A 13,243-nucleotide genomic window follows, 5' to 3' on the forward strand; every position below is an offset into this window, starting at 1 on the left:
ATATCATTTTGATAGCCATTTAAGAGAAGAATGGGTTTCTAGAGTTTTCTAAAATTGCTTCGCTTTCTTTTATACCAGTGGGATTTCATTTGTTTATTTCAGATAGAATACTTTGAATTAATTTTTTTATTTTTATTTTTTAGATTTTTATTTATTTATTCATGAGAGCGAGAAAAAGAGGCAGAGACATAGGCTGAGGGAGAAGCAGGCTCCCCACAAGGAGCCCGATGTGGGACTCGATCCTGGATCCTGGGATCACGTCCTGGGCCAAAGGGAGATGCTCAACTGCTGAGCCACCCAGGTGTCCCAATACTTTGAATTTGGATTAAAGAACATATAAATAATTACCCTCATTCTATCACAGGTAACTTGGTGGTAATATTTTTAAGTGCTTAAGAGTGTTCAGACGCAGATGTTTGCCCACTCTGAACCCTGAGACATTGCAGTCTTGGTCTGAGACGCTTGCACCGTCCTCTCCAGAACCGTATATACCCCCTCATGTTTTATTTTTCTCCTTAGTATTTACCATACTTGGTCATGCTAGGCTTTTGCTTATTTCTCTCTTCCCTTACTAGACGGAGGGATGGATATGACTGGTTCATGCTTTATCCCTGACACCTGGAGTAATACTTGGTACATAGTAGATGCTCAGTGAATGTGGAATGAACAGAGGCAGTAAAGGCCACTGATGGTTCAAAGTAGGGGTATTATCAGGTGGCCTCAAGAGACCAGGCCATGCAACAGGTAATTGGTGCTTGGTAAGGGAGGGAGGAGGACAAGGAAGGTTAGAATCATGTGAGTCCGACTTTCCCCCAGAACAGTGACATGCAGGAGGTAGGAAGGTGCTGGGTGCTGGGTAGGAGGAAGGAAGGAAGGAAGGAAGGAACAGCAGGATCACCGGTGTGTGTGTGTGTGTGTGTGTGTGTGTGTGTGTGTGTGTGTGTGTTTTCCCTGGGGATGGCTTTGGATTTCTGTTTTGACAGGATGATAATTCAGAGAACATAGTCATATGCATGGTCAAATACTGAACATGCACAGTGTTGGTCTCTGGGGCCAGACATTTTTATTTTGGAGTTTCATTTTGGACCTATCCACTTAGAACATGTGATAATACTATTTAAACCACATAGACCATTGACTAGAGACCCAGTGTGTTAAGAATCATTCTTAATTAAGAAATATATCTAGTAATTGTAACTACTCACTGGGTAGTTTTTATCTAAATGATTGACTGAGACATACTATGTATCACCACATTGCAAGCCAGGAAGAGAATTTATTTTTTATTTTTCTTCATGCCCTGTGCTTCACTATACTTATAATACAAATACAGTAGTTAATACAAAACTCACAGTATCACATATATCTTTAGTAATTATTTAATAGTATCCCTTGATACATAGGCCCTTATTTACAAACGATGTCACATATAAGCTGCTCGAATATACAACGAACATTCCTAATGACGCTCGTGTGTAGGCTGAACAAGTTAAATGGGACACATTAAGATTTTATTAGAAGAGAACATGATGCCTTTGCATAGGCAAAAAGGATTTCCTCTGCCAAAAGTTTTGCTAACGCTCCTTTTCACAAGAGGGGGGGAAAGGTTTATGTGAAGGAATTAGGTTGGTGGGCACATGTTACTGACGATACTGTATTTTCATTATGCTTGATAGGAATGAGGCAGAGTTTCTGCTTATGGCCTCTCCCTTGTGGAGAGTTTCTGCTTATGGACTCTCCCTTGTGGAGAGTTTCTGCTTATGGCCACGAAAGGTATGGGAACCTTTCTTCTCTTATTCCTTTAGAATACCTTACAATGAATAGAATTTTCATTATAAAGCAGCAGCAAGTTTCAACATTTTCATCATTTACTGCACGGGAAAGTATGGTGGTCATGATGGTGCCAAGGGGGCAGTAAAGTTCTGAGTGATGTTAGCAAAGGTATTTTAGGTGTTTAAATTGAGGCTATTAGCTTAAAATAGAATGTCTTCCTAAAGATCACTAGTGTCATTTAAAAAATGCTCACAAATTTGGCTTAAATTCAGCTCTAAAATCCTAAATGAACCCAGACAGACACATTTGCCACTACTGTAGATACTAGGTATTTCCTCCCATGTACACACCTGTGGGCTTCTTCGTCTGGAGGAATGTGGTCTCAGGATTGTCATAGTTGTTTGAACTGGATAGGTGACAATAAATAGGGAGTCTCAGAAATCTACTTGTACTGCACTGAATTTGAATTTAAAGCACTTCTAATGCATAGGAAGTGTAAATACCCAGATGCTGTGTCTTCTTTGGCGGAAGCCAATCTCCTAGAGCCCAAGTTCTTTCCGCTCCAGCCCACCAGAGTTCAGGCTGGCTTTAACCAGACTGGACTTACCTTCTTGAGGACTGAACTAATTATTCCTCACATGACAAATCAAACTGATGAAGAAGTGAATCCTGATAGAGTGATACATCGAGCTTCCAACCCTCGTTTTACTCTTTCTCTAATATGACTCCTGAGATTCAGCTTCAGTCTCGGTCTGCAATGTTCCAGATGGTGGTTGTCCCTAACAGTCCTGGTCCTGAAGGAGAGGTGTTACTCTCCAGCATCTTTGGAAAGAATATCCTAAGATGGATTTTAACAAATTTTAATAGGCACAAAAAGTCCTGTATCGATGGCAGGGAAAATGGATTTTTGCATTATAGACAACAAAAGAAGAGTCAGGTCTTAAACCTCAGTCGCCTTCACCAAACCTGCTAATAAAAGCAAATTTCTAGTAAGAATTCCAAAAGGTTATATATATCAGTTTAAAAGAATATAATTTTCTGAAGTGTTCTTTGAATAGAGTTTAGGGAATAATGAAATCGCATGAAGTTTCAGGAGGCCTCACTTTACGCTGCCTGGTGTGTGACCAAGGAGAGTGCAGCGTGATGCTCTGCACTAACTTCTGTCTCGTAGGAAACTTCACTAGCTGCTTACTGGTGCGTATGTGTGCAAAATGAACCTGCCTTTACTATCGCTCCGTTTCTTCTGAGAACTGTGAAATACTTTACAAGTATTATTTGGAATAATGCAAAAGGGCTTAAATTGTCCCCCCACCCCCCAAGTATTAGAAGTACTAAAATGTAGAAAATTGTCCTGCAGTTTTCACAATCTTATCTTTTGGTAGGATATTTGAATTGACTCTGGGGATTTCCTATTTCTAGATTCACTATAAAGCTATTTTATATACAACATGTTTCAAAAAATTGCCATCCAGTTGCAGTAGGTGTGTCTCTAAGCCTGAAAAGAGGGATTCTCTCCAATCCTATGTAATTGGGAGAGAGGACTCCTGTGATGAATGAATGCCTTCTCATAATGGGACCGTGACACTTGTTTTAGGGATACCTTACTCTACAGATGCCTCCTGGTGCCAGACTTGTGGCTTATTCTGGGCTTTGTATCTGGCTCTGGGGATGGAGGTGCAAATTGACAAAAGACAGCAAGTGCATCAGACCTATCGTGAAATATCAGGTGTGCCAAACCTTCCAAAGATAAATTTTATGATTTTACTTTGCTGGTAAATATGCAATTGTAGCAGACATAACAGAAGTTAAATGAGAGGTATGACACTGAAGGCATATAAAGTCATTCAACAAACATGACTCTCAGAGTCCTACAGCTTTGCTTCTTTCAGGAAACCATCCAATTAACTTTTTTGCTATGTTGATAATTTTCTGATTTTTTAAAGAGATCTTTGAATAGAATAAACAGAGAACCGATACTGCACTTCTTTCTGGTCTACTTCTGTATAAAGACTAAATATGATTTGGCTCACTGGGAAGGCACACTGAATTAATTTGCTTTGGCTCTGAATGCATTAAGACTCAAGAGTCAAGGTGTCAAGATTATGGAAAGGAACACACATGCACCCACACACCAGTCCTGGTTTACAGATTGTGGACCAGGGGTTGGGATTTGCCTTACGTAGAGGTGAAGTCTTACAGAATCCTTGACCTCAGGGCAGCCTGGGTGGCTCAGCGGTTTAGTGCCGCCTTCAGCCCAGGGCCTGATCCTGGAGACCCGGGATCGAGTCCCACATCGGGTTCCCAGCATGGAGCCTGCTTCTCCCCTCTGCCTGTGTCTCTGCCTCTCTCTCTCTCTGTGTCTCTCATGAATAAATAAATAAACTCTTAAAAAAAAATCATTGACCTCAGAGTTGGAATGGGTTTTGAGACCAAATGGCTAGTATTGTTAAATGAGAAAGTGAGAGTTCATGGAACTTGCTGGAGTCTAGTACCTGGGGCGCTCAGCTCCTGCCCCATCTGCATGCTGTCTCTCAAGAAGGCACAGAGTGCTAAACCATCCTAAGTATTGTAATCAGGTGAAATTCCATCTGATATTCATCTACATTGGCAAATAACATCTCTTAGAGTATAAATATTCTAGAGACTATTAACATACACTAGTTGCTGAGGCTTAGAGGGAGATAAGACTGCTTTTCAACCTAATAGCAGCAGCTTGTGCCTATGAATGAGCATTTGAGTGATGGCAGGATAAATAATTGTCATTGCTTTCAAGGAGGCAGTAGTCCTGGTAGATGGATGCAGTAGGGAGGTAGCTGGAGAGTGTGGAACAGAGGCATCTGAGAAGTGGGCATTGGGCTGGTAATTCATGTGGGCCTCGGTGCTTGCAGCCTTTCTGAGGTTAGCCTGGTAGTGCCATCTTTACATGGAAGGGGTACCACACTCATTTTACATTTCCTGAGTACCAAAGGGGGGACATCATTGCTTTAGCTTCGTGGCTGTAGTTCATGTTCTTTCTCTCGCCACCCCCCCCCCCCACCATTGTATGTAATATTCTGTTCTCACACTGAGCTTTTCCAATGTTTTAAAGTTAAGCTAGAGCTAAAAATAATTTTGTACTTGAATAGTTCCTTAAAAATTAAATACACCTACTCAGAATACCAAAAGAAAACAGAATCTTAATAGAAGCCTTACTGTTTGTTCTCAATAATTCTCTTTTATTTTAGGGCATCCTATGGAGGATTACGGGAATGCTGGGTTTTGTTTTGCATGTTCGCACAACACAGGGAACCATCTGCTGCAATGAACTTAGGAAAGTCAAATTGTATGTTCTTTGGGGACCTATTTAAGAAGTCATTAGCTAAAGACAGATTGACAACACACTTCATGCGGTTTTATCAATCTTGTCATGGGGAGTCTGTTATGGAGAGTGGTCTGAATTCATATGCACCCTGTTTTTAGTCTACAAGGCTCGTATGAACGTTAATCCTGCTATTATTGGAGAACATCTATTAAAGTAGCCTGATCACTTAGAATTTCATGTGGAGTCAAAGTTAATCTGCAGTTATATAATAACTTATAGTTAGAGAGTTTGCCAAGTATTAATGAAGATGCCGGAAATTTTTGTTTTTAATTACTCAAGCTGATTAAATACCTTCTTTTCTGTGATGCTTATTTGTTGACATTAAAAAAAAAAAAACAGTTCTGAGTGTGGGAGAGTCTTTACATTCTTTTGGGCTGGAAAGGACTGGGTACTAGTAGGGTTTTTACTCCTGTTATGAAGTGAGTGACAGATGAAATCAAACATGGCACAAACGAGAGAAACCAGAGGCCCAGAGGGGTGGGTGCTAGAGCTCCCACTGAGCTTTGGTGGTTGAGAGGCAGGGATGTATAGGCACATTCTGACTTGAAATTCTCCTCATGCCCGGCCCAAATCACTTGGGAATTGAAGAGGTCTACGAGGGAGTGCTGGTGCTTACACACGGTTTGTAATCTCATTGTGGGATACTGAGGAAGAGAATCCATTCTCATTGGAGATGGACACATGGGTACAGGCAGGTCCAATACCCCAAGGAGAGCCAGGATTCACGACCTAACTGGTGGGAGAGAATCCAGTTTTTTGACCACTGAGTAGATCATACTCTTTTTTAAAAATTAGGTTTATTCCTGCTATTTTGATTTGCTATAATTTTGAGGTACACATATTAATAATTAATCAATTAAACTGATCATTCCCTTACAAACTGTTTCCCAGTGGTATGGGTGTGAGCTTTTGATGAGCTTATTTATGGACATGGAATATAAATACTCTAGCTTACAGTTTAATTAACATGGCTTCTATAAACTCTAATTGTGCCTGTGCTCTAGGTAGGACTCTTCTATCGTAGTTAATAAGGAAGGGCATCCACAGCATCTGTACAAATCGCTATAGCCATATGGGTTAGAGCAATACTGAGTGGACAGTAGTCCAGGTTAATTTCATGGTGATACCTGGGGCTTTCAGCAAGTTAAATGACACATCTTGAGGTCATCATATCTCAGTGTGGAGTTGTTTATTTACTTATCCATGTATACAGGCTTTTAAGACTTGACTATCATTTACATGAAGATTGATACCAGTGAAGACAATTAGAATCAGCAAATCAAACTCAGTGGTAGTAAGGCACAACCTGAAAAATGTAATGGATTTGTAGTTTTTAAGAAGAGAAAGGGATACGATTTTTTTTTCTTCCCCATTAAGGACCATAAAGAGTTGGCTATTTAACCATGTAGCATGCTCCCTGTTTAACTGGTTATTGGTGTTACAGATATAAAATGGAGAAATTGTTCTCAGTTCTTGTCAGCTCCTCCATCATTATCTTTTAGGAGAGTGTTTCTCAAAGTATCGTTCTTGGGCCCCTTTAGGTGGTTTATGAATTAATGTTTGTATCATTGGACTATTTACTTCTGTGCCTGGTATGAGCCAAAACTTTACTGATATGGTTATTTAGAGATGAGTTTGTTGATGTTTCAGCATCATCTGTAATCTGGTGAAACTATTTGGGCAGCTAAGATAAAGGAAAAGTGGTGTCCAGGGTAGGAGTGCTTCTACAAGATGTGCAGGACCACCGGCTAGGGCAAGGTATCCGCCACAGAAAGAATGGACACTTGGCTAGTATTGGCCTGGAACGGAATGGCTTTCCCACATCCACAGGGAGCCTTGTGATGTAGGTGAAAGTGAGGAGGTGGGGGAAAGGTGGAGATATATTTATAATATATACAGTCCTGTTGCTTGGGAATGCTTAGAGCCTAGCAAGTAAAGAAAAATGCTCTCCTCCCAAAGTGATGTTTTGGCATAGCCACCAGCAGGAAGGAAGCTGAGCAAAGGAATGGCAGGGAAGCAGAAAGAAAGAATGAAATGAAAATTCACTGATAAAGCATTATTGTGTAAGTACGGGGGTGTAAAACAACACATTTCCAGTTCGCTTTGATGGAAATAAATGTTATTTGTGAAAACCGGGTTCGGAGCCCCCACTATCACATGCCAGCATCCATCTCCACACTCCAGTGCCCGGCTCTTCCTCTGCCACCCAGAGGGAAAATTCTGTTTCCATCTCCATTTGGTAGCTATCTAAACAATGCTGTGTATATTTGAACAAATCATGACCCCATGTACACTGGGATCGCATGCTGCAGGAGGGCCGAAGGCAGGGGAACACTAGAAGGGCGGACACTGTCCCTCTCAGGACCGCTGAGGGCCTGTTGTTCCAGTGACCCGCCTGCCGCTGCCGGTGGAAATGTCTGTGTGGTTCACCTTCATGATGGAAACTGTTGGAAGATTTTGGCCTGGGATGTATTGACACTTAGGCCCATGAAGGGACAAGTTTCTACACTTCGATCTATCACTGCTGCTGAACATTTTTGCTTTTAAATGATCAGAGTTGATTTTAATTAGTGGAAGGTGTTAAATGAAGTAAGAATTCAAATCTTGCATTTTCAATCCAGTAGGAAACCTCGCACTCACTCCCCCTTGGTAGGAGGGTTTTCTTAAGGCATGAGGTATATTGACAGGATGTTCGAATCTCTGGATCTGTACGCACTGTGTCTTTATCATACTCAAAGTACGCCGAGTATCTGCTTTTCGTTCAGATTAGTGTATTCACATTTTCTCTATGGTACCATAACTATTCATCACATTTTTACAATCATCAGTGAATCGACACAATCGAAAGCGTCCCGACATCATCTAAAGGGCCATCTCAGCTTAGTCGTCTATGATTTTTTTCCTTTCCCAGTAAAGAGAGTCTTTTCCCCATGCCAGCTCGTTCCAAGTAGCTCCTTTATATCTGTTCCCTGCCCCCTTCAAGTGGTCCGGGTCCACGCCAGCAGGGTCAGGAAACACCTATGACTCCCGACCGGGAGACACATGAGCAGCTGGTGCTGCCGCACCGAAGCCGAGCAGACACGATCTGAGAGAAGCGGGAGGAAGTGGACATCAACCATGCATAAAAACCTTATGCAACCGAACTGGGGCCTTGTAGTCATCACTCGTCTTGATGATATTTTCTTCTTTTGAAACAGTAAGATGAACCCATGCTCAAAACCTTGTTTTCTAAAGCATTTTGAAAATACAGCTGTTTATGTGGCACTTCAAGACAAGTTGGCACAAAATGAAAAGTGACATTTGGTCTCTGGTTGTGGAGGAGCGATGACCTGTCCCTCCTCCGTGGGCTCGGGGCTCCCGAGTGCCAGGGGGCTCAGGGCCCAGGTGGGGTTTTCAGGAGGGCGTCCTCGTACTGGCTGCTTCCGGGCGCGGTGGTGCCCTCGAAGGGTAAGCCCTGTTGCTGGTAGCCGTAGTTGACGTTGCCACACGGGAAGTGACGCAGCCTGAACAGAGGCACTTCCTTCATGCTGGCAGTCAGCGAGGATGGTTCTAGGAGCAGAGAGGCACCTGGGAGTCTGCCAGCTGCCACGTTAGGTGGGACAGTACAGCTTCCCTCACGCCCCAGGTTCCCCCTGTCGTGGTGCCCCTTCGTTGCTGGAGGATTGTTCTTTTTGGTGGGTTTCTCTGTAAACCATGAGCCGTAAGTTGGGTTCCATAGGCTGGTGGGTTTGTTTCTGGATCCCTGGACTTTGTGCAGCTCTGACGCTGGGTTGGACTGAGAGAATGCCATGTTCACGTGTCCTCCTTCCACAGCTGGTCCCCTAGTGACTCGACCAGAGAGCTCCGCAGCCGTGGGCTTCTTGGCAGCTTTGCCAGAGGAAGTGGAAGGCAGGGGAGGCGGGGCAGCTGGATCTGGCCCTTCCTCCCGTTTAGCTTGTGGAGGAGAGACGAGTAGAGGAGGAATTCCCTCAGGGTCTTGGGGCCTCATGGGCACCTTCTCCTCCTCTTCCATGAGTGGGCCATACTCTACGGGCAAAGCAGTGTTGATCACATCTGGGTCCTACAGGCAGGAGAAACAAACGGATTACGATGTTGAATCACAGACCAAAACTGCTGGATCTGGAAGCTGATACCTTACTGATGGTCTCATCCAAACTGATTTTACACGTGAGGAGACCATTCAGTGTTGATTGGGGATATTTTAATTCAGAGGCACCAGGGAATAGGAGATGAATAGGAAATCATCCTTTTATCGGGCCCTGGAGGAGGCGCTATCAGAGGAAATCAAGAAGGCTCAGAGGACCAGCTGCCCCTGAGAAGAAATGCCGGTGGTGTCCTCCCTGGCGGGGGGTGCTGCCCGCCTCTCCTGCTCAGGCTGCCACAGCTGGTGGACCCTGGCCTCTCCCCATCTCCTGGGAGCTGGGGTGGCCTCCAATAAAAAACTGCTGGGTTAAAAAAAACAAAAAAAGGACGTGGAGGGGAAGCACTCGTCTAGAGGTGCCAGGTGCTGGGATGCAGCCAACCAACTGCCTGGCTTGGGTGTGTGGGATCAGGGAAGACTTTGCAGGGAACCACCTTTGGGAAAATCTGACAGATTCATGGATTTAAAAAGATTATAAATCAGTTAAAAAAAACTTATCCCAGTCTGTTCCCAATAAACTCCCTGCCACTGAAAAGAAAAATCTGGGTGTTTGACTTCAGGTCGGCGTGTGTGTACACATGAGGGACGAGGGGAGGGGAGGAGAGACACACTGTTGGCTCACAAGGTTTCTCTCTTCTCTTCCTAGCTACCTTCCATTTTCATATTTGGATGGGCTACACTTGATTATCATGTTTGCTGTGTTACATCATCGTATCGTTCTGTGTGCAGAAAACACAGTGGTTCTTTATCTGGTCTGGACCTGACCAGGCCCTTTGTGAAGCCCAGGAAGTCCTGCAGTGCTATGAGGAAAACCACTTACAAAAACAACTTTGTGCTAGATCATTCTTAAAGCAATGGATATATAGAAAAGCAGAAGCAGTTGCCAGAGATATGAAGAAAATCTGTGGAAGGAAACTCAAGCTTGGGGGAATTTAATTCTTTAATATTTTATGCAAAATGGGAAAACCATTGCGTCGGTGTAGCAGAAGAGCACTTTGGTCCAGTATTCATCAGTAAAGAGTATAAGAATAAAAATACCTTCTGCTTCTCTTATTCTTTAGTTCCTTCCCTGTTAATTATTAATCTCTATGGAGACTCATTAGAAATATGCTTGTACAGAATTACCTGCTTTTAAGAGGGACGTTATCCACTTGGGAGAAAAATGACTCCAAAGTATATGTATTTAAGTGGGTATATTCTATTAGAATTACAACATAACAACCTAAGATGCCATTCACTGAAGAGCAAGTTTTCTGAAAGAACCCTACATAACTTGATAAATGAAGTCCATCTAGATAAAGGCCCATCTCCGCACTTCTGAGCTGAAGTTGCTGGAAGAGCAGGGCGGGAGTGCTAGGAATGAATGATGTGGCTTGAACACGTATTTGGCTTCAGTCACAACCAGGATGGGGCGATTTGGGGAGGTAGTGGTGCCTGGCCCGACTTCTGAAATACTCTCTGGAGTTAGATATCCTGGCAGAATGAGAGCCAAGGGAGGGAGAGAGGCTGATGTGTGGAGAGGAGATCCTGCCTGCGGAGGGAGGGAGGGAGGGTCCCCGGGGAAGCTGGTGGTGCAGGTGCAGGGGCTCCTCTGAGGGAGGGGACGGCCCCCTCCACTGACTGGTGGGGAAGATGGTGAGAACGGACGTCCATGCATAGACAAGAGGGTAATGAATTCTCAGGCTCTCCTCTCTTGAAGTAGGAGGCAGGGTCTGCTAAAATGGTGTAGAAAGGGAGAATTTCGAGTTATTTCTGAAGGAAATGGGAGAAGGATCTGCATAGGGACCAGTGGTACTGCTAGGAAACCGTGAGGCTTGGAAAACCTCTCTAAGCCTCAACTCATCTGGAAAAGGGGGATAGTTTATGTATCTCCCTGAGGACAAAATGAAATAGATGAAAAGTGATCTGTATATTTAGATGCTGTACTAATGCTATTGATAATGTTAAAATTTCTCCAGCTTACTTTGTTCCTCCCTTGAATCCCTCTAATATTTATCATTGAACCTCCCATTTAACAATTATATACGATTAATTATTTCACATTAAAAAAAAAATTATTTCACATTATTATCTCTCTAGCCACACCATAAGCTATTTGAGAGCACATGTTTCCCATATTTCTCTGAAGCTCCAGTTTTGTCTAAAAAACCATTACCTACCCAGGAGGCATTTAGTTTAAGCCTTGTGATTTGAACTGATTCCCTAATGGTATTGGGTGTTCTGCAGCTGTGTCATGTTGTTGGCAAAGGAAGAGGTAATAATTAGCATTTATTTACAAAATGGGCAAACCGAGGGACCAGTTGTCTTACTATAGATAAGCAATCATCCTCGTGATTATAACTCACATTTTCTGGCTGGCTTAACTTTCATTTCACAGTTTGGTATTTGCCATCTTTTCCATATAAATGCTGGTTCAAGGGGGAAAATGTTTATACCTGGGTACAGTATTCAATCCTCTCCAAAATAATGGCAAAGTTGGGCCTATCTTCAGGCTGATGTTGCCAGCACTGGGTCATTATCCGGTACCTAAAAGAAGAGTAAATACGCTAATTAAAACTAGGAGAACAGGGATGCATACATTTTTCCCAGCATTTTTCTAAGGGGGACCAGAGGAGGCAGTCTTTGAGTGACAACTTATCTAGGTCCCATGTGGTTGGCATCTGCTGCCCTCTGCTGATGGGCCAAGGAATCGTGCCCAGGTGTAAAGGTACTAGAACACCAAAGCTCATTAACAGACATCCTGCTGTTAACGTGAAATCTGGCTCCTCTCCTTCCATTTCTGAATTAAAGTCACCTCTGGGGAAGAATATTCTAATTATATTTCCCTTCTGCCTTGCTTGTGCGAAGGAGGTGAGTGATGCCAGGCAGGACAGCAGAAAATGCAGGGAATGGGAATATTTAAAGGAGACTTAAGACAGATGGTGTTGGGCAGCAGGGGTGGAGTCTGGGACACAGATTCCTAGGAGGTGTTGAGGAGTGGGAGCCTGGTGAGTCCACAGTCTCCAGCCAGACAGTAGATAACTTTACAGACGTGACATTACTGCTTTCGAGGACTTGGAAGACTGACCCGCCTCACAGAAGTCACAGACACACCCCTATCCTGGGGTGTATTAAAAGAGGTCAACCCCTCCATCTTAAAACAAAAAATGCATATGTGGCTGCAGTATTTTTTGAAAAGGAAAACTGTCCCTATCAACTTGTAGAAATGTTCCTAAAAGGGTCATACACAGGCCCAGGACAGTTCTTAGGTGGGTCCATCCGTCCTCCGCTGGTGACGAACTCCAGAACTTCCTGGTTGCTTTTGCTAGGGTATGGCATGTATCCAAGAGAAAATATTTCCCACAGCAGCACTCCAAAGGACCTGCGCACAGGACAGAAGATATCATATGGGTACACGTATACACAAGTAGGCACGCACACAGATATATAGTCCTACAGGGACACACATACACACAGATGTAAAATTTAAATTCTATTACATATCTTTCCACAATTGAGAATTCTTAATATGGAGAAAAAAAAAAAAACAAAAAAGAATGAGAAAGTAGCCACATGTGATGCTCCATAAAAAGATAACCCTTGTTAGCATGTTATTTTTTTGTTCCAGTCAAGTTTCTATACTTCGATTTCTTTTACATAATTGCAGTTATATTTCAAAAGCAATTTTGAACCTTGACTGTTTTTGCAATTTCCATTATAGCATAAGCATTTTCTGTGCTCATAGAAACATCTGAAATGGCTATAAAACATTTCATTGAGTAGTTGTGCCACAATTTGCCTTATCATTTCCATATTGTCTTCAATTTTAAAATTATTTAAAAACTGTAATGAATATCTTTCAAATCTGTGATGTGTTTTTTAAAAGGACAATTTCCTTAGGACAAATTCTTCAAATTTAGGATTAGGATAATCTAGATAATCTAGGATAATTCTAATTGAATTACTAGATCAAAAGAATGTAAACACCG

At 42.8% G+C, this 13,243-nt stretch overlaps 2 protein-coding genes across 12 annotated transcripts in view; one reads left to right on the forward strand and one right to left on the reverse strand.

The window, feature by feature from the left end:
* CLIP4 (CAP-Gly domain containing linker protein family member 4) overlaps positions 1-13,243 on the forward strand; it is a 99,898-nt gene that overhangs the window by 80,257 nt on the left and 6,398 nt on the right. For 5 of the 11 annotated variants that reach the window (XM_038561171.1, XM_038561173.1, XM_038561179.1 and 2 more), the window contains one exon: positions 4,998-5,306. The exons of 3 other annotated variants lie outside the window; for them this stretch is intronic. In XM_038561171.1, the coding sequence (XP_038417099.1) occupies positions 4,998-5,232 (235 nt within the window). In that variant the 3' untranslated portion in view covers positions 5,233-5,306. Of the gene's footprint in view, positions 1-1,676; positions 1,840-4,997; positions 5,307-9,921; positions 10,329-13,243 lie in introns of those variants that run through there. 3 more of the 11 variants (XM_038561177.1, XM_038561182.1, XM_038561176.1) reach the window with 2 other exon arrangements.
* The window catches only part of ALK (ALK receptor tyrosine kinase), a 680,979-nt gene continuing 674,042 nt past the window's right edge, over positions 6,307-13,243 (reverse strand). The window contains exons 27-29 of the mRNA XM_038561183.1: positions 12,502-12,636; positions 11,711-11,801; positions 6,307-9,194 (exon numbers count right to left, since the gene is read on the reverse strand). Of these exons, the coding sequence (XP_038417111.1) occupies positions 8,508-9,194; positions 11,711-11,801; positions 12,502-12,636 (913 nt within the window). The 3' untranslated portion in view covers positions 6,307-8,507. The remainder of the gene's footprint in view (positions 9,195-11,710; positions 11,802-12,501; positions 12,637-13,243) is intronic.

The sequence above is a fragment of the Canis lupus genome, chromosome 17, assembly GCF_011100685.1.
Source record: "Canis lupus familiaris isolate Mischka breed German Shepherd chromosome 17, alternate assembly UU_Cfam_GSD_1.0, whole genome shotgun sequence".
In the NCBI taxonomy this organism is placed as follows: Eukaryota; Metazoa; Chordata; class Mammalia; order Carnivora; family Canidae; genus Canis; species Canis lupus.